The sequence below is a fragment of the Megascapheus bottae genome, chromosome 11, assembly GCF_031878675.1.
Source record: "Megascapheus bottae isolate mThoBot1 chromosome 11, mThoBot2.hap1, whole genome shotgun sequence".
Lineage (NCBI taxonomy): Eukaryota > Metazoa > Chordata > Mammalia > Rodentia > Geomyidae > Megascapheus > Megascapheus bottae.
In genome coordinates, this window is record NC_143519.1 from 41,592,517 (window position 1) to 41,620,428 (window position 27,912).

General features: G+C 39.1%; 1 protein-coding gene across 1 annotated transcript; it reads right to left on the bottom strand.

Annotated features, from left to right (window-relative positions):
* Nucleotides 1-200: 200 nt before the first annotated feature.
* Nufip1 (nuclear FMR1 interacting protein 1) lies at nt 201-27,855 on the bottom strand. Its single transcript, XM_090342099.1, has 10 exons — nt 27,438-27,855; nt 24,694-24,776; nt 20,986-21,084; nt 20,208-20,270; nt 19,527-19,603; nt 13,729-13,821; nt 10,967-11,160; nt 7,627-7,743; nt 3,535-3,770; nt 201-750 (listed from the first exon to the last, which is right to left on the bottom strand). The coding sequence occupies exons 1-10, from the start codon at nt 27,841-27,843 to the stop codon at nt 634-636; spliced, it is 1,485 nt and encodes a 494-aa protein (XP_090198225.1). The 5' UTR covers nt 27,844-27,855; the 3' UTR covers nt 201-633.
* Between the last annotated feature and the right edge of the window lie 57 nt (nt 27,856-27,912).

The window sequence follows — 27,912 nt, forward strand, 5'->3', positions numbered from 1 at the left end:
CTCCCTCTTCTACATTAAAAACAAAACCCATTTCTCTGCCTAATTTTGTTTAGCTGAACTAAGGGCTTTGATATTTTAACAGTTTATCTTCTACTAGTCTTTTTTTAGGTGGGAGGGGGTGAAGGGGAGGTCAGTACTGGGGGGTTTGAGCTCAGACCTTGTGCTTGTAGGCAGGTATCTCATCTCTTAAGCCACACCTCTAGCCTTTTAAGTTAATTTTTCAGAGGGTCCCATGTTTTTGCCCAGCCTTTGACCATAGCTATCTATTAGACTCTTGTGTAGCTGGGATAATGAGCAAGAACCACCACATCTGGCCAGGAACTTGGATTCTTAACCAGCCCAATCGAAATTTTCCTTATATGAAGACATTACAAAAAACACGACACAAAGAGAAAAATTCTCCCAACAGATATATACCAACAATGCAAGCACAGCCTTTAAAAAAAAAAAAACTCAGTTGTTTTTTATTTGCTAGAATCAAAGGAGAGACTTGAAAATCCAACATAATATCTTATGAGACTTACAATTTCACTACTTAATCCAGTTTTTTTTAAATGGTTTTTGTTTTTCCTGATTTGAGGATCAGAGTATTTTATATGCTTTACTGATGAGTGAGTATTGAACATTTGACATCTATGCATCTTTAGTTTTCTCAGAATTAGTATCGAGTCCAAAAAAGTCTTTTTTGATAATGTACCGAACACACTGTAAAATCACGTTTCTTTCATGTCGAATGTCTGGAGCTAGAAGCTAAAAAAAAAAAAAATTAGCTGATTAAAAATATGAATGCCCACAAAAGGCAGTCTAAAATATCATATGTTTAACTCATTTAAAGGACATAGAACAATGTGTTATACATTTACTAATCTGTTAAATATTTACTAATTGCTAAGTCAGTCAAATGTAATGCCTTTTAACTTATACCAAGAGTACCTGGGTAAGCTTTTTAAACAGCAAAATATTCACATTTGTATTCCTTTCTAGGAACATCTAACAAAAGACAAGAGAGCAGATTTAAAAGTCTAACTCTTTACTATCAAGCTCATGTCACTTCCTCAGTGGCTCTTAATTGCAGTCTTGGCTACCCAGGAGATAGAGAAAAACATGAGCCCAGGGTTCAGGGCCAACTTGGGCAAGAACTATCTCTTATAAACAGAGATAAGATACAATAATAATAAAAAAGAATTCCCTGAAATCCAAATCTATACATATGTAGTATAGAAATTCTAAGTATATGTTAGAAATAATTAACTTTCTTCTCAATTTATTTTCTGACATCATTTTTATAGTTCAGAAATATTCAGTGATGGTCAGTATAAAATGCAAATTCTATAGATAGCACTGATATTTATAAAATAAGAGTATTATGATTCAGGTCCACCTGAATAAGTGACTGTCTCCCCATACTTCACAGTATAGCTATAGAATAATTAAACTACAGGGCCAAGAGTATAGCCTAGTGGTAGAATGCTTGCCTAGCAGGCATGAAGCCCTGGGTTTAATTCCTTGGTACAACATATACAGAAAAAAGCCATAAGTAGTTCTGTGGCTCAAGTGGCAGGGTGCTAGTAGCCTTGAGCAAAAAATGTCAAGGACAGTGCCCAGGCCCTGAGTTCAAGCCTCAGAACGGACCAAAAAAAAAAAAAAAAAAAAAAAAAGGGAAGAAGAAGAAGAAGAAGAAGAAGTAGTAGCAGTAGTATTAAACTATAGCATATACACTTACTGGTAAGTAAAAATGACTTTTTAGAGAATCTCAACTGCTTTACAACTTCACTGAGAAATATTTATTTTTTTGTTGGTCATGGGGCTTGAACTCAGGGCCTGGGTGATATCCCTGAGATGTTTTGCTCAAGACTAGCCTTCTACCACTCTGAGCTACAGCACTTTTTCCAGATTTCTGGTGGTTAATTGGCGATAGAGTCTCAGACTTTCCTGTTCAAGCAGGCTTTGAACCACAATCCTTAGACCTCAACCTGAGTAGTTCTTTATGACCAGTGCTCAGCTCACTGTAGAATATTTCTATTACCCATAAACACATAAAAATCTTTTTTTTTTTTTTTTGTTAGTCTATGGGCTTGAACTCAGGGCCTGGGCACTGGTCTTGAGCTTCTTTTGCTCAAGGCTAGCACTCTACCATTGGAGCCACGGCACCACTTCCAGCTTTTTGGGGTGGGGTGGGGAGGAGGAGGTGGGTCATAGAGCTTGAACTCTGGCCTGGGCACTGTTCCTGAGCTCTTTAGCTCAAGGCTACCACCCTACCCCGAGGCCTGGGTGCTGTCCCTGACCTCTTCAGCTCAAGGCTATTGCCCTACCCTTGAGCTACAGCCCCACTTCCCGTTTTCTAGTGATTAATTGAAGATAAAGAGTTTCCCCAGCTTTGGGCTTTGTATTGCCCAGGCTGGCTTTGAACCGTAATCCTCAGATCTCAGCCTCCAGAGTAGCTAGGATTACAGGTATGAGACACTGCACCCGGTTACTTCTAGCTTTGTCTGTACTGAGGAATTGAACCCAGGGCTTCATGCATGCTAGGCAAGCACTCTACCACTAGGCCACACTCTGGACCCCCCCCAAAATCTTTCTTAGCTGCATTTCTCAGAATCAAAAACATGTTTTCTCTTTACAAGCTGAACTAACCATATTTTTTAATGCATTGTTGAGAAAGCCAACTATTCTCAAGATACTAATAAATACATGTTCAGAAAGAAAAAAGGTAGAGAAAGTCTCTAAAGGCAGGAAATGAAAAACTTCAGATCTTTTCTTTCCATTGCCTCGTGGTCTTCAACACGAATTTCTATTTAAACAACAACTCATTCCTATTAAGGGTTTCTCAAGCTTGCTGTTGTATTAATCTGGAATTTTGTTTTGTTTTGTTTTATTTTATTTCATGCCAGTCCTGGGGCATGAACTCAGGACCTGGGCACTGTCCCTGAGTTTTTATGCTCAAGGCTAGTGCTCTGCTATATAAGCCAAAGCTCCACTTACAGCCTTCCCCCCCCACCTGCCTGGTTTTGAACTTCAATCCTCAGATCTCAGCCTTCTGAGCAGCTAGGATTACAGGTATGAGCCACTAGTGTTCAACTTCAGCTGTATTTTCAATGAATACTTTCACCTCATTAAAAACTTCCCTAAATGAATGTCTTTTTTTTTTTTTTTTTTTTTTTTTTTTTTTTTTTTGCCAGTCCTGGGCTTGGGCTCAGGGGCTAAGCACTGTCCTTGGACTTTCTCAAGGTTAGAGCTCTACCACTTGAGCCTCAGCACCACTTTCAGCTTTTTTCTATGCATGTGGTACCAAGGAATCGGAACCCGGGTCTTTGTTCATGCTAGGCAAGCACTCTACCACTAGGCCAAACTCCCAGCCCGAATGTCTGATTTTTAAACAATTACTGAAAAGTATGATTATTTCATACTTACTGAACACCAGCTATATGCCAGATACGGCTTCAGAACTAAGATACACAGACATTTGTAGGACCCTGTGGATCTGCCCTGCCTTTCTAACATATATGAACATAGGCGTGAAGAACAATCGCTTACCATCTCCAGGAGATAGGGATGGTGTGTTCTTGGTTCAAACAATGATTGATGATTGCGACTGTTCTTCTTCTTCTTCCTGGGGTTCACACTTCTCGAGCCTTGCTTCGCACGTCCACACTGGGCTCCAGTGGAGACTGGAACAGTTGCTGTAACACGGTCACTTGGACTCTGGGGAGTGTTGGGGCGAAGAACCTGGTTTTCTGACACAATGTCTGCTTCTGTCTTGATGGGAGTTTCTAAGTTTGATGAAAAGCAAACACAAAGTTTAAACAACACACAGAAAACATGTAGCACTTTCAAAGATAACCAGAAAGGCCACAAAAATTCTCCAACCTATCATACTGGCTACTTAGTAACTTAAGAGTAGGAGAAATTTTGCAAAGCATTTAAAGTACATTACAATTTTTTTTCCCTCAAATTTGAAGCAGTAACTGCCAAGAATTGAGACTACCACAAATTAGGAAATAATATGCAAAGAAATTTGATCTATGAAATAAATGTAAGACAGGAATGGATGATCACTGGAAACAGAAATATGTGGATACACTCAAAATATATTTCCTTTTATCTGAGAAAATTAAACATAATGGACTAAAAATTTTTAAAATAGTAGGATTTATAATATTTGTAGAAATAAATTCTATGGTGGGCCAGGAGTTTGGTGTAGTGGTAGAGTGCTTGCCTAGCATGCACAAGACCTGGGTTCAATTCCTTGGTACCACATATATACAAAAAGCCAGAAGTGGGCCGGGAGTTTGGCCTAGTGGTTAAAGTGCTTGCCTAGCATGCATGAAGACCCGGGTTCGATTCCTCGGTACCACATACATAGAAAAAAGCCAGAAGTGGTGCTGAGGCTCAAGTGGTAGAGCTCTAGCCTTGAGAAAGTCCAAGGACAGTGCTCAGGCCCTGAGCTCAAGCCCAGGACTGGCAAAAAAAAAAAAAAAAAAGAAAAGAAAAGAAAAAGCCAGAAGTGGTGCTGAGGCTCAAGTGGTAGAGCTCTAGCCTTGAGAAAGTCCAAGGACAGTGCTCAGGTCCTGAGCTCAAGCCCAGGACTGGCAAAAAAAAAAAAAAAAAAAAAAAAGCCAGAAGTGGTGCTGTGGCTCAAGTGGTAGAGCTCTAGCCTTAAAGAATGCCCAAGGACAGTACTCAGGACATGAGTTCAAGCTCCACGACTGGCCAAAAAACAAAATTCTATGGTAACAGTAGCACAAAGGAGGAGAGGACAAAAATATTAAGTACATTGACTATAATTTTTCCTGTTGTGCCTTTTGTACATTGGGACATGAACTCAAGGCACTTCATACTCACTTGATAGATAAAGCATAAATATCAAGATTTAGGAATATGAAACAAGAGTTTCCTCTTCTAAAGCAAGGAATTTTAAATAATGAGTCAAAATGAACTTACACAAAATTAAATATTTTATTAAACAGTATCCTCTGCTACCTATAAAAGGCTTTAAATTTGTTCAGAAAGACAGCAAGCGCCACACAAAGTCCTTAAGGGAAAACAATATAATTGGCCTCTCTAGGCTTTTAAGTCTCCAACTTACGTTTTTATTTTTTTTTGTTGGTTGCGGGACTTGAACTCTAGGCCTAGGTGTTGTCCCTGAGCTCTTCAGTTTGACTACTTCCCTACCCTTTAAGCAATAGTACTACTTCCATGGGGCTGGGAATTTGGCCTAGTGGTAGAGTGCTTGCCTAGTATGCATGAATACCCGGGTTCGATTCCTCGGTACCTCATAGAAAAAAGCCGGAAATGGTCTGAAGCTCTAGTGGTAGAGCTCTAACCTTGAGAAAGTCCAAGGACAGTGCTCAGGCCCTGGACTGGCAAAAAAAAAATAAATAAATAAAAAATAGTACCACTTCCAGTTTTCTGGTGGTTAATTGGAAATAAGAGTCTCATGGACTTTAGTGCCTGGGCTGGCTTTGAACCAAGATCCTCAGATTTCAGACTCCTGAGTAGCAAGGATTACAGGCATGAGACACTGCACCTGGCTCCAATTTACGTTTTAAATCTGCGATGCCACAACCCATAGCACATGTAATGCTATCTGACCTATAAAACGAATCCACAAGAGTCCAAAGATCCTTTCCTATGTCCTTCCATTCTTCCAAGTAAAAGTGGTGGCAGCTTCAGAATAAAGACATGAGTGTAACAATGTTTATATCTTAAGAAAGAGAAGAATTAGTTCAGCTTATCTTTATGGGATTCAGTAATCTGGTAGTAGTTTGCTTTCACATCACCTGTTATAAATATAGCTGAGAGGTGGGAAATGTCATATGTGTTCCAAGGATGACTCCAGCTTCGATCAGTATGTTTGAAGCAAGAGTAAGAAATAAGTTTTTTCCAAAATTGAAATAATAGGCCACTGTCTGTTAAGGATAAAGCTAAAGTGATTTGAACTTCACATTTCAAGCTGTTTTTGGACAAAACACACCACAGCCTACTAATTTAAAACTGTTCATGTTATATTCACATTTCATACTGAAATCTAATTATTCGCTACTCAACATCCCTCAACAATTCAAACATTTATCTCTAGTCTAATCAATACTCAGTGAGCAGTTGTTTTCATCTATCTTCTAAATAAAGACTAAGAGTATATTCTTAACTTTAGTACAGTCCTACATTGACTGTACTAAAGCTACTTTATTTTGACTACACTTCTCCTGAGACACATAAATGCTTAAATTCTCTCATAGTTGGAGAAGCCTAAATAAAATTATCATACCAAGTGCCCATAATAGGACATAGGCTTAATCACCAAATGTAAACTAAATTATCAATACAAACCTTGGATTATAAATTTTCATTCTAGCGAGGCATAGTACTCATGCCTGCAGTCCTAAATGCTCAGGAGGTACAGATCAGAAAGATTGTGGTTTGAGGTCAGCCTGCACATAAAGTGTTCAAGACCCCATGTTAACCAATAAAAAATTGGGCATGGTTCCATACTCCTTTAATCTCAGCTACACAGACTGTGAAAATAGAATTAAGGTCTTGTGATAGCTCAGGCGTAAAACAGTGAAAACAAGAAGGCCAATGTGACAGTGAAGTTCAGGTGGTAGAGCACCTGCAACAAGTACAAGGTCCTGAGTTCAATTACTGTACCACCAACAAAATGTCACCTGTCATCAGATCAAGAGTCCATTCTGTAAGGTCTGTCGAAAGGAAACTCCACACAGCTCAAGACAAGAGGGTTTATTGCGTGAGGAAAGAGCAGACTCCTGCTACCCAAGATGGAGTTGGGTGAGCAAGAGGGCTTAGGGCGGGAAGTGAGAGTTTATATAGGGGGAGGGGTATAGACACAGCGGAAGTGGATGTGATCTCAGACCTCAGTGGGGACCTCCCACTGCCCCCAGGCATGCCAGTTGCCAGGGTTACAGGTATTGGGCGGGGATTTCCAGGGTGCAATGGGAGAGAGCCAAGAGAAGTCATTTCTTCCAGTCGGACCTAACACATAGTACTTGTACACTCCCCTCTCCAAAAAAACGATGCTGTCATAATAAATTTTGCTCTAGGGCCCTGTAATATCATCTCTCAAGGTAAGACAAGTCTCCCTAACACCAGTAGCCTCTCAGAAAGATTCTTGAAGGATTCCATTTCTTGTACCCAGGCTACTTCAACCACAAGTACAGGGCTGTATTTGCCAAGTGAGATAATTTATGTAAATGTCCTCCATAAACATCAATGCCCTGTAAACAGTAGGTGTTATAAACTAATATTATGACAAGGATCCTTGAAAGCTAAAAATAAATGAATCTAAAGACCAAATAAAAACTATTCATCCTGCTGGACACGGTGGCTCACACTTGTAATCCTTGCTACTCAGAAGGCTGAGATCTGAGGATCAAAGTTCAAAGAATTAGCCACCAGAAATGGCACTATGGCTCAAGGGGTAGGGGGATAACCTTGAGCTGAACAGCTCAGGGACAGTGCCCAGGCCCAGAGTTCAAGCCCCATGACCAACAACAGCAACAAAAATCTATTCATCCTAATGCTACTAATGCATACTGAACCAAAGGCCAAAGAAAAAAAGGGGGGAGGCAACAAAACACACACCTCATACCAAGAGAAGCCTTGACTTACCTTCAGGCTCACTGTCTGATCCTGACAGATTGCCATAGCTGCTCATCAACGAACACAAGGCTGGCGTCACCTCCTTAGGAATGACTGTCTTTGGTGGTTTGTCCTCCTTATCAGACTCTGAACAGATGGGGAAAGAGCAGGAATCAAACAGTATACCCCCCAAAAGCTCCCACCACTTTAAGAAAGCTGGCTTTCATGCCTTCATTTGTTGGTAAAAGTAATTTGTCATTATTTCCATGATCTTCCCAAAAACTGCTTCTAGGAAGCTTGACAAATTTCTAGTTGTTTTAAATCTTAAGCAAAGAAACTATTTGCTCCAGGGCAGTCAGGGACAGGGACAAATAGAAACACCACACAGCTCAGTTAACTTACCATGCTTCATAGGTTATGGAATTTGAGCTGTTCCTGAATTAAATTAATTACACAGTCTCTGCTATTAATTTACAGGTACTTTGAAAGTCAAAAATTTACTTAACTTTATCAGATCAGGATCATTAACTCTGAAAACCAGTCTGAGAAATATTGTTTTTAGGAATAAATTAAAATACTATTGATATAAGAAAAAAATATTGTGGGTTTCAGGACTGGCTTTCCAGAATCCAAATAATATTTAAGCCATTCTATGGGCTTAGAGGTTTATTGAAATGACTCTGTTTCAACATTTTTATTATTTGGAACTTCTAAGAACTTAAGTCAACAAGCCAACCATGAAAATTTCACAAGCACTAAAGAGCCTGCCAAAGGTAAAGTGTTTGATCAAAGCCCAGCAAGTTCCACTGGAGCTGTAGGACACCACCTATTACATTTATTTTTGGCAGCTCTAAAAACACATTAACTCTATTCTAGACAAACCATAAAAATAAAGCCAGACTGAAGACAATAAGTAACTTGTCTCTTTAGTAAACCAATTTGACCCACAACCAATAAAAAATGTTTCAAAATGGAGTATTTCGTGTTCAAAACCAAGAAGGGAAAAGCAAAACATTCTGCCAGGAAATATAATACACTGTATGGGAATGCTGGCTTGTATCTCCAGTAGGATGAAGACATCTTCTACCCTCCACTACCCACACTAAAACTGCTTCATTACTGCTTTGCATTAATGAAGAGAAAGGAAACTATGTAATCTAAATATGTAAACTGAGTAGAAAGCAACTATGATAATAATGTGAAGACTATTCTTCATTTGAATGATCAAACAATAGCTTTTGAAGGCCTACATCATCTAAGGTTGAGTAATGGAGGTTCTTCATTTTGCATTTAAATATAAAATGAAATATAAAATAAAAACTTATACTTTGAAGAGGAACTGTGCATTTAGGCACTATCAAAACATCTTCCACAATGACATTATCAAAATGGGAGGGGATTCTTCTAAGTCTTAAATATTTATTTGTTGGGGTTTTTTTTGGCCAGCCAGGGGGCTTGAACTCAGGGACTAGGTACTATCCTTGGACACTTTGTTTTGTTTGGTTGTGGGGATTGGACTCTGGGCCTGAGCACTGTCCCTGAGCTCTTCAGCTCAAGGCTACTGCCCTACCCTCCAGCTACAACCCCACTTCCCATTATTTTTTAGTGATTAATTGGAGATAGAGTCTCAGGTTCTTTAGTGCCTGAGCTGGCTTTGAACCATGATCCTCAGATCTCAGCCTCTACTTCTGGCTTTATTCTGTGTATGTGGTTCCCGGGAATCAAACCAGGGCTTTGTGCATGCTAGGTGAGCATGCTATCACTAGGCCACACGCTCCGGGCCCAGTCCTTAATTTCTTTTTTCCTTTTTCTTTTCTTCTTGTTTTTTTTTTTTCCTTGCCAGTCCTGGGCTTGGGCTCAGGGTCTGAGCACTGTCCTTGGGTTTTCTCAAGGCTAGAGCTCTACCACTTGAGCCACAGCACCACTTCTGGCTTTTTTCTATGTATGTGGTACCAAGGAATCAAACCCAGGGCCTCATGCATGCTAGGCAAGCACTCTATCACTAAGTCAAACCCCCAGCCCCAGCCAACAGCATTTTTAGCACCTATCTTAGGACAGTGGAAGGCATTCAAACACATTGTGCGGGCTGACAAAATGATACAAGACATTAGTCCCTCATTTTTTTTTTTAACAGCAGCTAAAATACTTCACTGAACTAAAAATAAAGATAAAGAAAGTAGCAAGGCCAGAAGTCTGACCTAGTGGTAGAGTGCATGTAGGAAGCCATGGGTTCTATTCCACAGTACCACATACATAGAAAAAGTGAAAGCGGCACTGTGGCTCAAGTGGTAGAGCTCTACCCTTGAGAAAGCTCAAAGACAGGGACCAGGCTGTGAGTTCAAGCTGCAGGAATGGCCAAAAAAAAACCCCAAAAAACAGTAGCAATCAAGATGATGAAACTAGACTTCAGAGTTACTCTAAAATAACAACCCAAAATATACCTACTGCTAAAACATGAATGATACTTTCTTGGGAAAATTCCTTCTAATTATGTATATATGTACTCTGTTCATACATACAAAAGGAAATCTAAGATAATAATGAAAATTCAACTTTAGGCCAGGTCTTTTTGTTTTTCTTATTGATCAGTGCATTCTATAGGACATCACACAAATCTGCACAGATGAAGAGATGTGCAGGGTGAATCAGAGAAAGGAACAGAACTTCCTGGGCTGGTTCCCACTGGGAGCTCTCACATGCTCCTTTTGGACTTTAATGCAGCCTCCAATACATAGGCATGGCTGGCTCAATCCCAGCCACTGGCACTCAACCTTCCGCATCTCTTCCCTCCCTGGAAGTTGGGAAGTAGAGATGAAAGACATAATCTTCTAATCTAGCACTGTTCTTTCCAATGACCAGTCCCCGTTCCAAAACTACTATACCCCACAAAAAAACAGAAACAAACACAAAAAACAAAGGCAGGCACTAGTCATTCGGTCCTGTCATTCTAGCTATGTGGGAGGATGAGATCAGATGGATCATGGCTCCAACCCAGCCCAGGCAGAAAAAGACGCTTAAGACTATCTCACCAGAAGCTGGTGTCGTGGTGGCATGTATTTGTCATCCCAGGATGACCTTATTTTTATAGAAGAAACTTGGTCTAGATAGTCACCCAGGCAGTGAGCAAGACCGTCCCTCAAAAATGATCAATACAAAAGGCCTAAATGAGTGGTTTAGCAGTAATGTTTACCAGGTAAGAACAAGGCCCCGAGGTCAAGCCACAGGACTACAACAAATGGAAGAAAAAACAAAACAAAAAAATCCCCCAAACTTCATTTGTATGTATTTGCCAGTATACTCTCCACAAATACGGCTATGGATAATCAACTGTCCACATACTTAGGTACACACTGCTTTCCTACTGGCTTACCAGAATCACTGTTTATCAACACGCCAAGAGGATCTTCATTTGTTTCTGCTAGACCTTCAGGCTTTGAAGCAGAGCCGTGATTGCCTGATGCAATGACTGTTCTATGTATAGCACTGCCATTGTTCCAATTCTTGTGTTTGCCAGGACTTCTAATCTTTACCATTTGTGAATGTCTGGACATTCCTTTCATCTTGCTGGTTAAAGAAAAAAAAATGCAATTCTTAGCATAAAAGACAATGATTTGAAAAAAATAATTGAAAAGTTACTGAGTATAAAAGCAACTAGATGTTAGACTGATCAAGTGTAGCCAAAATAAAAGAAACTGTCTCCCAAAGACAAAAGACTGTTAATGAATGAACACCCACAATACACCAATACTATATAATTTATCTTACTCATGCTCAGCTACACATTTCCCCATCTGACATTTGCTATCATTCGATCAATGTAACTCACAAGTCTTATATTACATATATAAAAATGTGCCTTAAATAAAATAATGGCATTCGCAGGGAAGTGGATGAAGCTAGAGAGAATCATGCTGAGTGAGACAAGTCAAGACCTAAGGAACAAAAGGCGCATGGTATCCTTAATATGTGGTTATTAAATCCAAAGAGGACAAGAGCAAGGACCCAATAACTGCATACCCAAAACTACGGACATGGTAATGGAAATATAAACATAACTATATAGACATAAAAACCTATGACTCTATAGACATGTTTTATTTCATAAATTAATGTTTCTATGACATACAAACCCTTAGCCTAATTTTGATTAAGTTCTAAAAAATAAGTCCCAGTGATTGTAATTAGAGATTCCCTCCTTGAACACTTGTTTGTTAAACTTGTCATTTAAAATATGATGTAAAAATCAACGTTAATAAATTCTTTAATTTAAAAAAATGTACCTTAAGAGCGTTTATATGGTTTTGTCTACTTATTTTCCTCAGCATTTAAGTATATGTCACTTTTCCTTCTGTGCAATGATCTAAAGATTTTTTTTTTTTTTTTTCCAGTCCTGGGCTTGGGCTCAGGGCCTGAGCACTGTCCTTGGACTTTCTCAAGGCTTAGCACTCTACCACTTGAGCCTCAGCACCACTTCCAGCTTTTTTCAATGTATGTGGTACCGAGGAATCGAACCCGGGTCTTTGTGCATGCTAGGCAAGCACTCTACCACTAGGCCAAACTCCCGGCCCCCATAAAGATATTTTTTAAATAATTTAAATTTTTTTTTTTTTTGCCAGTCCTGGGCTTGAGCTCGGGCCTGAACTCTATCCTTGGACTTTCTCAAGACTAGAGCTCTACCACCTGAGCCTCAGCACCACTCCCAGCTTTCTTCTATGTATGTGGTACTGAGGAATTAAACCCGGGTCTTCGTGCATGCTAGGCAAGCACTCTACCACTAGGCCAAACTCCCGGCCCCTAAATAATTTAATTTTTGAAATATGCCACCTTATCTGAGCTTCATGCTAAACTCTAAAGTAGATTAGACAGGGACTGTTCCCTGCCCAGCCCCATAGCCAACACAGGCAGTATGCTCTCAGCAGAGTATCAACCTCACAAGAAAACAAACATTGAGGGCAGGAGTGTGGTCTAGTGGTTGAGTGCTTGCCTAGCAGGAAGATCGGGGTTTGATTCCTTGGCACCACATACAAAGAAAAAGCCAGGAGTGGTGCTGTTGTTCAAATGGTAGAGTGCTAGCCTTGAGAAAGCCCAAGGACAGTGCTCAATCCATAGGTTCAAGCCCCAGCACTGACAAAAAAAGAAAAAGAAAAAAGGCTTTCTGTGTCGTAAAAACAAGGTATTTTTTTAAGCATGTATAAAGAAATTCTCAGGACACAATACAAAGTATCTTTTTAAAGGGATTAGATTTACTAAAAAAAAAAAAAACCTATTTGGCATTTATCAGGCAAAATTCATTAATAGAGGCTTCAGTTGGAAGTATGAAAAATTAGAAATCTGAGCACAAATTTCAATTTTGTAACTTACCTACCATCCCATCATCTCTCTTAGATAATATCTTTTTTACTGTTTTTTTTTGGGGGGGGGGGCAGGGGGGAGAAGTGGTGGGGGGAATGTGGGACTTAAACTCAGGGCCTGGGCACTATCTCTGAGTTCTTTTGCTCCAAGGTTAGCACTCTACCACATGAACTTCAGCTCCACTTCTAGTTTTCTGGTGGTCAATAGGAGATAAGAGTCTCATGGACTTTTCTGCCTAGGCTGGCTTTGATCCTCAGGTCTCAGCCTCCTGAGTATCTAGGATTATAAGCGGGAGCAAACCAGAGCCAGGCTTTATATCTTTGACAGTTACTCTTATTTATAGAATGAGAATCATGCAGTCAAAAAAAAATACATAGCCAGGTGCGGTGGCCTACACCTATAATCCTAGTTCCTCAGAAGGCTGAGATCTGAAGATTGTGATTCAAAGTCAGTCTCAGCACTAAGTCTGTGTGAGACACTTATCTCCAATTAACCACCAGAAAACTGGAAGTGGCTCTGTGGCTCAAGTGGTAAAGCGATAGCTTTGAGCTGAAGAGCTCAGGGACAGCACCAGGCCCCATAGCACAAGCCCCATGACTCACAAAAAAAAAAAAAAATAGCAACAGCTCAAGGACAGTGCCCAGGCTCTAAGCTCCAGGATTGGGAAAAAAGAAAAAAAAAAGAAAGAAAGTTTAAGATCTTGGTTTCTGTTCCTTTACTTACTTATGAAAGTATTATCAGTTACATCTAGCCTTGAGAGTGAAGTTCTATAAAACTTACCCATACTGTGTTGTTGTCAACACTTCTCCCCTTTTCTCCTTCTCAAGTTTTAACTTTTTCTTCTTTTCAATATTGGCAAGAGTCGGGTAGTTTCTAGAAAATAATGGAAAGTTAATTATAAAATGGTCTTTAAGTGTACAGCTTTAAGCTATCTAGCAACTGTTTAGTTGCTAACAATCTACAAACTAAATTTAGCAATTTTTTGTTAAACAACCAACATTACCTCATTATCAACTGCTATCAATTTACAACAGATAAGCTTTACCAGATCCACTTATGTCAGAATTGAAATAAAATATGTCACATAATATGCTGAAACCGATAATAATCTAGTTGGCAAGTACCCTCATATACTTGAAGGAATAACAAGTCTATTGAGTAACTTTTGCAAATGTATGCTAGATTTACTCAAAGTCACTGAGACAGTTCTCAAAAAAAACAATCTACTAGGAAGGGTAAGTAAGAAAAGCAGACAAATGGCTATAACTAGAACAAATATATTAACAATATAAATACTCAAGACTATAGAGTTGGGTGGGTACAAAGGAAAGACTATCAAAATGGAAAAATTCAAAAAGGACCAGGAAAGACATTGGTCTTAAACTGACCTATTAATATAGAAAGCACACTTTCTGTGAGAAAAAGTTTGACAAACACTAACGAACTGCATTCTGCCATTATTTGTAGGACACTTCTCCAATTGTACCAAAAACAAAACCAAAAACTAGCCAAGGGCAGTGGCTCATGCCTTAATCCTAGCTACTCAGGAGGCTGAGATTGAGGATCACCTTCAAAGCTAGCCCGGGCATTAAATTAAAGGCATTAAAGTTCAATTAACCAACAGAAAACCAGAAGTGGGGCTGTGGCTCCAGGGGTAGGATGGTAGCCTTGAGCTGAAGAGCTCAGGGACAATACCCAGGACCAGAGTTCAAGTTCCATGACCAACCAAAAAAAAAAAAAAAAAAAAATGCTGGGCCGGGAGTTTGGCTTAGTAGTAGAGTGCTTGACTAGCATGCACAGAGACCTGGGTTCGATTCCTCGGTACCACATACATAGAAAAAAAAGCCAGAAATTGTGCTGTGGCTCAAGTGGCTGAATGCTAGCCCTGAGGGAAAAGCCCAAGGTCAGGCCCTGAGTTCAAGCACCAGGACTGGCAAAAAAAAAAAAAAATGCTATATTACTAGCTTGAATAGCACAGACAACATGAAGCCCATGAGTTTAGGCAAGTTGGAAAAGAAAGGAAATGACATTGAATAGTGGTGAAGCAATCAGGAAAAAGGCAATGAATTTCAATAAGGATAGTGCAAAGCAATATGCCCAGCCAAGAAAAATAACCTGTATAAACAAAAGATGATGAATGTTCAAGCTATAAATAAACCTAAAAGGAAAGGATCAAGGTCCTACCACATTAAAAAAAAAAAAAAAAAAACTTTGACAGCTAGCCAGTAATATACAACTATGCTTCTAAAAACAAACATAAACTAAGGTTATATGAAGTACACTCTGACAAACTACAAGTGTAAAAAAGCTCTGATACTCAAAGTGGCCAGATATTCTCAGAGCACTGTGTCAGCATAGTGGGAACAAAATCCCGAGGAAAAAACAATTGAAAGAGATTCAGAAGAGCTTCGACGATGATTAACAGAGTACAAAATAAAACCTCTGAATAGATACAAAAGAGGATGAGAGGTGACAATAAAGTAGGTCTAGAGGGAGAGTGGTAGCCAGCTAGCTGTCTTCAATCTACAGACAGATCATGCAGAAGGAGAAATGATGACAAATGTAATCATTTCCACCAGCCTCCCCAGCCCTGCGGCGGTGGGCCTGGATGGATCTAACAGGCACTCAAGCTCCTTCACAATCTCAAGCTCACCTGCCCACACCACCATTTTCTTCACTGTTTTTGTTCTGAATCTTGCAGACTATTAACACAGTGAATCATACGTATATTAGTTACCTCACGGTATATTTGACTTGAGTCTATCATGTATAAGTAGGAACATACTACATATGTGATTTTCAATATAAAGGATTTAAACATTTTTAGAGCAAATGGATTTTAGACAAGATATAAAGGAGTTTCCTAAATAAAACACCAAAGGTCTTAGAGAAACTCATTTGGATGAAGTCTTTAAAAACCAGCAAAAATTTCTCTTTCTTGTAGATTAAATTATCATGCTCCTACAGGTAAGAAATCTTTTAATATTCCTTCCAAAATTGCAAGACTTTAAGTTTCAGCACTGAAATGAGTCAAATCCTCTTCCAAAATTTATACTATTCTCGTTTATACAGAATCTAGGGACTTAAAAACTAGAGAAAATAGATATACTAAAAAAGAAAATCATCTCTTAGAAAGGGAACCAGAAATACCAGACCTACATAAAACTGAGATACAACAGTAAGAAAAGACCCACACACGCGGTGGCTCACATCTGTAATTCCAGCTACTCAGGAGGCTGAGATCTGAGGATCTTGGTTCAAAGCCAGCCCGGGCACTAAAGTCTGTGAGATTCTCATCTCCAATTAACCACTAGAAAACCAGAAGCAGCACTGTGGCTCCAGGGACAGGGCAGGAGCCTTGAGTTCTTTGAAGAGCTCAGGGACAATGCCCAGGCCCAGAGTTCAAGCCCTACAAGAAAAAAAAAAAGTATAAGGAAAAGGTGGTGGCTTGAGTGGCAGAAAGACAGCAGTGAACAAGAAAGACAAGAGTGATTGTAAGACCAAGTTCATGCCACAGGATTGGCACACACAAAAGAAAAGCCCTTGGAAAGGGAGTCACTTTATCTTGATGTTTGTGTGAAAGAGTATGAATATGGTAGAAACAGATTGTCAATCTGCATAAAAATGAAATAATGAAATCTGTTGACACTGTCCTAGGAAGGGGAGAGAAAACAAGGGAGACCACAGCAGAGGAGATTTATTGGAACAGATTGTGTACCTACCTGGGAATGTTACTGTGAAATCCCTCCTGTATAGCTATGGTTTGAAAATAAAACCTTAAAATAATGAATGAGGAAGAACAAAGAGCTTTGGGAATGTATATAATTCAGGTTAATAAATTACTCTTTGAAATAAGGCCACTGAGAGAAAAACTTTTAAGTTATATCTTATATTGCACAATTAGATACAGATATAACTCATCTCAGCATCTCCTGTTAGAGAATATTAGGAAGGTCCAAAGACTTATAACAAGAGATATTTCATAGCTGACTTCTCTGTATTTTGATCTACTAACATCACTTTTCTCTCCATACTTCTATCTTCCCTCTTTCCCAAAGGATAGGTCCTGACACCAAATCTTTTTCTCTTCTTTCATTTCCTATCTTCTCTTTAATTTCTCTCTAGCTAGCTACACCCATACCCACTGATATCTCCACACACTCTATCCTATTCTGATTCTCTCCCCATTCTCAAATGATAACTTAATTATTGACTCTAGGCCAATCTTCTGTAACTATAATCCCTCCTTAGTCTCACCAAAACACAACTGCTTCAACACAGCTATGCCACTATTTTTTTAAGTCTTTCCGAACTTCAAAAAGATACTGCCTTATTAAAGAGCAGACAGCCTCCATTCTTTAATCTGAATGAATCTGAGATACAAATCAAAAGGATTTCCTGAGCCAAAGTGAATACCGAAATAAATACTATGAAACTATGCCATCTAGTGGTCATACTGTGAAGCATGGTATACTTTCTGAAAGCCAATCTGAAGCAACCACCCCCCATTACCTTTTCCGTAGTGCCAATAGAGCATTTGTAACTCCTAATACTTTTGTTTTTGGCAGGTTGTTAAAAGAAACTTTTACAGTTTGGGAAGGCTGGGGGGGGGTGTTTGCTTGGAAAGGATCTTGCTAATTTTTATCTGGCGGCTGGCTTCTCTTTCTATTTCTTGTCTAGTTTAGGTAACTTTAGCCATAGAAGGCAAAATATTCGCTTTTTTATTTATTTATTTTTTGCGAGTCCCAGGGCTTAAACTCAGGGCCTAAGCACTGTCCTTGGGATTTCTCAAGGGTAGAGCAGTACCACTTGAGCCACAGCACCATTTCTGGCTTTTTTTTTTGTCCTATGTATGTAGTACTGGAGAATCGAACCCGGATCTTCATGCATGCTAGACAAGCACTCTACCATTAGGCCAAACTCCCGGCCTCAAAATGTCTGCTTTTTAAAATACAAAACACTTACTTATAGTTTTGCAGCTAAACTAATATCAACAGACTGGCACTCTGCAAGTACTGTAATAAGAGAAATGAAGAGAATGAAGATAGTTATGAGCCAGGTGACTGCTACAATCTTGTTTGCTGATCTATAGGGAATAGAACTTGTTATGTGTCCAGCATACAACAGCCATTTGACAATTCTGTGCCAAAAATAAAATTAATAATAAGAAATAAAACTAATGAAAAACAGTAAATAAAACTTTTTTGCTAGTCCTGGGACTTGATCTCTGGGCCTGGGCACTCTCCCAGAGCTTTTGTGTTCAAAGCTACCTCTTGAGCCACAGCTCTACTTTCAGCAGTTTTTTTTTTTTTTTCCCCTTTTTGGTACTTAATTGGAGATAAAAGTCTCATTGATTTTTCTAACCAGGCTGGCTCTGAACCATGATGCTCAGATCTCAGCTTCCTGAATAGCTAGGATTACAGGCATGAGCCACCATCACCTAGCTAAATTTTAAAATAAAATTACCCAGCCAGTATGTGTCAGTCACTAAACATCAAGTGAGCAGCATCTACTAGCTCTCCTCAAGACAGTAGAATATAATAGGTAACAACAGGTTCAGCATTTGAATAGAATTCCTATTAACTCTCCCCAAACTACATTCCATACTTCCATGTAATAGAACTTACAGTCCTGTTCCACAGAACCAATATTAGAAGGGAGTTGAATTTCTTCAATAAAAATTATACTTTTCCTTAATAAATAGCAAACCAAAAGTGTGAGAAAAAAATTATACTTTTTATGCATAACATACAGAGCTCAATGCAGTTACACACAAACTAACTAAAGGAGTTTATATTTAGGAGAGGAATTCAAAGGCTAACTTCCCTTAACAACTAAAGTATGGTTCATCAAAACACATAACAGGAAGTGGAAATATGTTTTTGGGGTGTTGGGAAAGGGGGATCACAGGAGTGAAAGAAGAAGGCTGAGAAAATGTGGTCATTATATTCAATGTACATTATGTAAAAAAAGAACGATGTAATTTGATGGTACGGATGGGAGGGGAAAAATGGAGGAGAATGAAGAAAGGATTGACACTAGCCAAGATGCATTGTATTTATATCCTGACTTAGGGAATTGTAACCACTTTGTATAACTATTTAATAACAACAACAATAACAAAATTGTATTTTTACCCTATCAAGTAGCAATTTTCTAAATGTTACTATGTACCAATTCTTTTTTTTTTTTTTTGTGCCAGTCTTGGGGCTTGAACTCAGGGCCTGGCCACTATCCTTGAGCTTTCTCAAGGCAAGCACTCTACTACTGGAGCCACAGCACTACTTCTGGCTTTTTCTGTGTATGTAGTACTGAGGAATTGAACCCAGGGCTTTGTGCATACTATGCAAGTATTCTACCACTAGGCCCAGCTCCTGGCCCCACTATGTACCAATTCTAAGGAACAACAACAACAAAAAAAATCAGGCCCAAACCAGCTGAAAGTCTGCAACACTATAAAAAATCAACTTCAAATTTCTCTTTTGGTGTTTTACGCTAGGATGAAACTGGTCATTATTTTGAAGTACTTAGCCTTGCCACAGTCAAAGAAAGTTATTGTTTCTTAGCTCTTTACTTACTTTTTCCTTTCTTCCCTCCACCTCGCAATCTCTTCTGGTGTGTCTAACTTGATCTTCTTCATCCCAGGAGCATGCATCTAGGAGAAAAAACCTACTAAACATCAGGAAGTATAGTGTATGCTCCAGAGCATGTGGATAACTTTGAAGACAACAGGACGTTTACAAACAGAAAAAAAAAAAACTAAGGAGTCACTATTTTCCAGACGTATTATGATTATTCCTTTAAAGGAAAAGGAGTGATTTTTGCGTGTGATTTTTGCTTAATGCTACTACTGATAAGGGAACAGGAGTAACAATTTTGGTTAAAGGAGAAGATGTCTAAACTATTTTTTCTGATTTACACGTAATACTGAAATGATGTACAAATCAAAATTGAGAGTGACAGCTAAAGCAGTAAGTAGGCATGCCAACTTACGTAACATAGCACCAAATTCAGAGTCAAGAAGCTCCAGTGACAATTTTGAGATGTCAGACAAATCATTTTTCAATTTATTAAATGGAGCTAATATTGACTTACCCAGCATAGTTCTTTATGAGAATAAAATTAAATAGAAGATGTAAAACTCCTTTACAAAGTACTCCATTAGTGTTATTAGTCTACACAAATGAAGAATTGTGATGGTAATGTATAATTAAAATAAGAGCATGTGTCAAAAAAAGTTAAAAAAAATAAGAACTTACATTTCTCCAGTGGAACTGTACAATCTTCTCATGTGCACTAAAAGAGCAATCTGCTTCAGGACACTACAAGAATTTTTTTTAAAAAAGACAATTTAATGTCTCCCACATTAAATTCATCTACTGTGCATACACAGATAAGTTCTGTTATATAGACAGATCTTCTAACTTTATGGTATTATTACTTGGTAACAAAGATCACTCTAAAATAGAGCTATATTTAGAAAAGAAAGACATTCTCACTCTAAACAGCACAGTAATACATCTCATTTACTTCACCGAAATGAAAGCACAGCATCAGCAACATGTAAAATGTTTTTAACTTTAACTATTTTGTCTTACAACAGGGTCTTGTTAAGTAGCCCAGGCTGGCCTTGAACTCATGTGCCTCCAACTCAGCTTCCTGAATTCTAGGATTACAGGAGTATACCACTACAATCCAGTATTTAAAATCTGTATCACCCTTAAGAGAGATACACTAATTGCAGTGTGGATGTGGTCAAGGAAGTCTTTAAGGAAAGTGAGTTCTACTCGTGCAGACAGCACGAGTAGAACAGAGAGTTAGCACTCTTACCTGGCAGTGCAGGTACACACATACAAAGAGCTGTCAGATTGCTCTTCTTTGTTGCCATCTTACTTTTTCCCTAAAATAGTGGGTCCCCACCCTCAAAATCCGAATCCCAGACTTGTTCCTGTTTGTCAAATCACAAATCATCCAACTTTTCTATGAAAACTATAAACCTGTAAGGAAAAAAAAAGCTGACAGGCAGGAAATACATACTTTTGTATGTTCAGACATGTGGGTATCATACTTTTCTTGATTTTTAAAACCACGATCACAGGTATCACAAAAAAAGTGAAAAACTGGCTCCTTTCTGTTCTGCGAATATAAACAAAGAAGCATTAGACTTTCGGTGAAAACTTTGGTCAACAATAACATAATTCTCCTTCTAGAAACCCATTTTTATTCATCATATACTCCTTACATGTGGAAGAAAGTTTTGACTATATTTCCAGGTTTTTGTTGCTGCTGCTGTTTTTGTTCTCTTTTTGTCTTGTTAGTTTATCTGTCTTTGGGAAGGTAAGAGAGGGAACAGAATAAGAGAGGGGACAGAAAAGTGGACAAAAGGTGAATACAGCAGTGGTCCCTACTAGGCACTGTGTGGACAATCTGGGAGAGAGCTCGGGAGGGGATAACACGGTTCAAAGAGAAATGTACTCATTACCTGACTTATGTAATGGTAACCCATTGTACATTACCTCTACAATAACGATAATATATACATATATGTATTTTTTGGAAGGGGGGTCATTGGGCTTGAACTTGGCCTGGGCGCTGTCCCTGAGCTCTTCAGCTCAAGGCTACCGGCCTACTCTTGAGTCAAGTCCCATGTCCCTGTTTTGGAAATAAAAGTCTCAAATCCTTTTGTTCCTGGGCTCATTTTGAACCTTGATCCTCAGATCTAAGCCTCCTGAGGAGCTAGGATTACAGGCATGAGCCACTGCCGGCTAATAAAATATATTTTTAAAAAATCCAACCCCTAGCTTATTAGGATAATTTATTAGAATAAATAACTAGTTCTACTTTTTTTGAAAAAGAAAGATGGATTCTGCATATTTTAAATTATCAGCATAAACCAAGCACAATTTAAATTATTTTCTTGAAAATTCACAATTTGCTATTTCCATAAATATAAAACAAAAAAGATTATTACTAGATTACATACTATATAGGAAGTGATTTCTTACTTTTTCTTTTCTTCTTTCTTTTTTTTGTTTTTTTGCCAGTACTGAGGCTTGGGCTCCAGGCCTGATCACTGTCCTTGGGCTTTCTCAAGGTTTTATCTGTATATATGGTACCAAGGAATCAAACCCAGGGCTTCATGCATACTAGGCAAGCACTCTATCACTAGGCCATGCTCCTGGCCTCATTTCTTACTTTTTAATACTAAGATTGTTGATAGACTACATATGTACAATATTGTTAATATAAGTTTCTTCTCAAGATATCCAACTTTTTGTGTCAAAATGAAGAATAACAACTCTATGCACTCAACTTATTTTAAATTAATGATACACATACTTCAAAATTGAAAGCTTAGGTATGTGAGCTAAACTCGACTAAAAGCTGCTTATTTTAACAGTGTTTTGAGAACCATAATCAAGAGTATTCAACATTAAAAAAAAAAAAACTTTCATACCAGGCCCCAATGACTCAAATTGAGATCTGCCAGGCAGGAAAGTCCGTAAGATTCTTATCTCTGATAAATCACCAAAAGAGTCAGAAGTAGACGTCTGGTTCATGTGGTAGTAAACTAATCCAGAGCAAAAGAGATCAAGGATAGTGCCCAGGCCCTGAGTTCAAGCCCCAAGACCAACATACATATACACGACAAACAAAACAAAAACCTTTTCATAGGGGCCAGGAGTTCCTTGGTATCACAGACCTAGAAAAAGCCTGAAGTGGTGCTGTGGGTCAAGTGGTAGAACACTAGCCTTAAAGTCCAAGGACAGTTCTCAGGACTGGCAAAAAAAAAAAAAAAAAAAAAAAATCCTTTCATAAACCAGGCACGGTGGTTCACACCTGTAATCCTACACAGGAGGGTGAGATCTGAGGATCTTGGTTCAAAGCCAGCCTGGGCACTTAAGTCTGTGAGACTCATCTCCAATTAACCACCAGAAAAACTGGAAGTGACCCTGTGGTTCAAGAAGCAGGGTGGTAGCCTTGAGATGAAGAGCTCAGGGACAGCACCCAGGCCCAGAGTTCAAGTCCCATGACAGACAAAAGAAAAAAAAAAGAAAAAAGAAAAAAGAAAAAGCAAGAAAAGAAAAAGAATTCACAGCAGTAAATTAAGATAAACAACAAATGTCACAGTAATACAAAAAGGTCTGTACAGTAAGATTAAACTATTTTCAAGTAAAAATACTAAATGTAATTTTAACTGAATTTAATACAAAAAAAGAAAAAAGAATTTTTTTTTTTTTTTTTTTTTTTTTTTTTTTTGTGGCCAGTCCTGGGCTTGAGCTCAGGGCCTGAGCACTGTCCCTGGACTTTCTCAAGGCTAGAGCTCTACCACTTGAGCCTCAGCACCACTTCCGGCTTTTTTCTATGTATGTGGTACCGAGGAATCGAACCCGGGTCTTCATGCATGCTAGGCAAGCACTTTAACCACTAGGCCAAACTCCCGGCCCCAAGAACTGCTTTTTTTTTTCTACAGTGATATATGTTCCTAAAAGACCTTTCTATTTTAAAAACTGAGGGAAAATAAATCATCTGTTTCATTTTAGTTCATGTTAAGTCCATGCGGAAAAGAACAAACTTGGACTTCTTTCCTCGTCCCAGAATCCCATCCCTCAGCTCCCAATAAGCTACTGATTTTAAAAACTTATCTAACTTTTAAAACATTTATATTTGTAATCATAAATCTTGACTATTTTTATTCCTGACTGCATTGAAACAGCCAGTGTTTTTTTTTTTTTATCCAGTTTTCAAAATGATTCTTGAAGTCTTTCTTATCCTTAAAAAAATTCTATAAGGGGCCAGGAGTTTGGCCTACCGGTAGAGTGCTTACCTAGCATGCACGAAGACCCAGGTTCAATTCCTCAGTACCACGTACACAGAAAGTCGAAAATAGTGCTATGGCTTAAGCAGTAGAGCACTAGTCTTGAGGAAAGCCCAAGGACAGTGCTCAGGCACTGAGTATAAGCCCCAGGATTGGCAAAAAAAAAAAATAAATAAATAAAAATCTACAATAAGCCAGGTACCAAGGGCTCTTACCCATAATCCTAGCTACTCAGGAAGCAGAGATCTGAGGATCGCAGTTCAAAGCCAGCCCAGGCACAGGGTCCATGAGAGACTTTTATTAGCAATTAGCTACCAGAAAATTGAAAGTGGAACTGTGGCTCAAGTGGCAGAGTGCTAGCCTTGAGCTGAAGAGCTCAGGAACAGCATCTACACCCAGAGTTCAAGTCCCACGACTGACAAAAAAAAAAAAAAAATTCTGCTATAATTATGTGACTATAACCTTCTGTATATCATTTCTATAATATCAATTTTTTTAATCCTACAGTAGAATTCCATTATATCAGTAACAAAGACACTTAAAAAAAGCCATATAATGAATGATTGTTGTCCTTAATCTACTATGTTATCTTTCATCTCCTTTGCTGTCTCTTGGGTATCTCATATTGTTACAGTATCTCACTTTGTTATCTGATATATTGAATTTATTTGTATTTGGTTATTTGAAATTTGATAGAGAAGGGGGGAAAACCAAGACGGGGGGTGGGTGGTGGGTGGGGGAGAGGGTGATGGGTACCAAGACATGTGAAAGGGTATCAATGTATGTGAATTAATGCACCTTCTATCTGGCAAATATCATGTAACCCTTTTATTAATTACAATAAAAAAATTATAAAAGAAGACACTTAAAATAAGATATAATAACATAAGAACCAAAGTTCACATTTAATAATATTTTAGAAATACCTTTTTTTTCTGTTTTTTATTATGAGGGAAATTGAAGTCCGTAAAATTGGTACCATATTTTCGTGGGAAATAAGAATTCTTGGCTAAAAAACAAAAAGATATCCATTAAAGTTTGTAATTGTATAATTATTTAAAATTTCATTTACTATAGCATAGATACTGGAGAAAAAGCACTTGTACAGTACCCCCTTTTGGAAGAATGGTTTAAAAAAAATAAACTAACACTGGGTAGTTCACGCTATTATCCTAGCTACTCACGAGTCTGAGATCTGAGGAACAACTGCAATTCAAAGCCAGCCTGGGCAGCAAAGTCCTGAGACTCTGATCTCTAACAACTAGAAAACCAGATGTGGTGCTGTGACTCAAAGTGCTAAAGCACTAGCTTTGAGCAAAAGAGCTCAGGGACTGTGCCCAGGCCCTGAGTTCAAGCCCCATGACTGATAAAACGAAACAAACAAAACACCTAGCATCAACCACTACATTAAGTATTTTTCAAATGAAAACATACAGGTGAGATTACATGGCCATTGCTGCTTAGAGGGTACAAGAATGGACAATATAATCTAATCAAATTATTTCAGTTAGTTCAAATATTAGACGTAAATCTCTAATCCTGATCTTTCAGCATCAATTTCATACTGGGAAAAGAGAACCATGTAAAATACATCTCAAACCCCACTGTATCTTTCTATTGTTATAGCTATTATCCTGCTCAGAAACTCTAATCTTTCATCTAGATTACTGTGCCAGTCAGTCTTCCAACAGACCCTGCATACTGACACCACAAAAATAATTCTGAAAAAAATAATAATTCTGCAGGCATGTCATAGTTCAGAGCCAATATCTACAAAGTCCTCTTATGAGTTTTCAGTTCTTCTTACCCTGCCTTTCCTTTATATCATCCAAATATGTTGCTTTACTCACACCAGAACTCTGTAGTCTCCAAAACTTACCTCCAGCTTTGCAAGTATCCCTTCTCAAATTCTACACAAATCCATACAAAATCTTTTCCCAACTTCTCCTAAACCCTAAATTACTTTTGAAATAACTCTATCATCCATCACACTGTACTGTGACTTACAGAACTAATTTCAACTGACGTAGTCAATTAAGAATTCCTAACATTCAACACTCAGTAAGTACTGGTTGTATAGATTCAATTGAATGGAAATGGGCTCTAACAGAGTTGGATAAATACATATCCTATAAACCTCATGGCTTAAAATACAATCTATATGCCTGAGACCCCAATTTACAACTCTAGTCACAAATTTCCATCTAAAAGTATAGATTTAACAGCCTATTCAGAATCTCTGATTTAAACATATCCAAACTCAATCTTGATCTTCCAAATCTGCTACATTCAACATTCTTTCCTATCTCAGTAACAACTCTTTCTAGCTATTTGGGGGGGGGGGGGGCGGGAAACAACAACAACAAGCCTACCACGTTATCCAAGTCTCTTCTTTACCTCACATTCTAGGCCTTGATAAATCATTTTGATTGTATCATTCCACATACCCTCATTTTAAGCCACTAGTACATCTCACTTGACAATTCCAATAGCTTCCTAACTGATCTCATTTTCGTTCACTTTTCATCAGCTGCCACAGTAATCTTTTGCAGGAGTGGGGAAGCTTTTCTTCTGCCCAAAGCAACTTGGATATTTACATCATTATAAGCCATAACAAATTATCAACATAGACAGACAGGTCTCCAGCAGTCATCTACAAGCAAGTGTGCCTGCCCCTTCATGTATGAAGTGGTTTTGTGGGCCTGAAGGGGTGGAAAATGAAACAGTTTCCCACTCGTGCTAAAAAACTAAATCACCTAAGTAGAACTCCCCTGTACTACCCACCTCACAACAATACAAATCAAAGCCCCATACCCTATCTACAATCTGCCCTCTCACACAGTCTTCTGCAGCTGGGCCAGTATTGGTCTAGCCACCCTAGCTTCTATTCTGACAGCTTTTTCAATGGAACTTCTGTTTCCCTGCTCACTCAGATGTAGACATGGTTCTGATCTCTCACCTCTCTAAAGTCTGTATTCAAAGGTCACTTTCCTTATAAGTGACAATGATATTCAAAAATGCACTAATAACTCCTTTATATCTCCACAGAATTCATTACCCTTCTCTTTTTTGGTCTTGTATTTTTTTTTAATTTATTTTGAGGTAAGATCTTGCTATGTACTCCTAGGATTTCAACTCCTGTCTCAGCCTACAGTGTGCTGGGGTTACAGTCATGTCCTACCATGTTCGACATGCATCTTCTAATATATACTTTTATTTGCCTTATTGTCTTCCCATTCTCGGAAGATGTTAAGTCCCATACGGATAAGGATTACCTCTGTAATCCTAGCTACTTAAAGAGGCTGAGATCTGAGGATCAAGGTCGCAAGCCAGCCAAATAACCAACATCAAAGAAAAAGCGGGAAGTGGAGCTGTGGCCCAAATGGCAAAGCAGACGCCTTGAGAAAAAGAAGTGAAGGGACAGCATCTAGGCCGAGTTGAAGCCCCAAGACTGGCATGTAAAAAGAAAAGAAAAAAAAAAATGTGGTTTATTTGGCGTTCCCGGAACATAGCTGCAGTTGACTTAAAGAGGAGCCAAACTGAATAAACGTACTAGTTCACTCCAGTCGGACATACTTTAAGCCATTTCCAGACACCAAGAACGAAGCACAGAGTAGAGAGGGGAAGAGAAAAGACGAGGAGAGGGAGGGACGAAGGGGTATCGGCCTACCGGGAAAGCTGTGCGAGTTCGGATGCCACGGAGAACCATCGGGAGGCTGACTCCAGTACCACGATGTCGAAGCCTGGAAATCCCAGGAAGGCTGGCCGCTGAGCTGGGGCTGGGAATCCAGCGGGTACTTGGCGTCGAAGGGAGGCTGAGCCCCGGGAAGGAGGTGAGCATCAAAGGGGGGCGGCGCCCCAGAGACAGGCTGAACCTCCGCCGGGAGCTGCGCCTCGGAGGAGAGCTTCGCCCCGTCCGCGGGAGGTGGCGGCGGCGGCGGCGGCGGCAGCATCGCCCAGAGCGCCCAGTTGCCCTGCGGCGGGGCGGGGCTCCTCAGTGGCCCCACGGCGGGGGTCAGCTCGGGGGCTGGAAGCCACCCCGCAGAAGGCACGAAATCACTAGTAGGCTCGGCCATGCCAGCCCCGAGACTGGGATCCCAGCATGCGGTGGCGGAACGCGCTTTTAAAGGTCACTTCCGTTATGC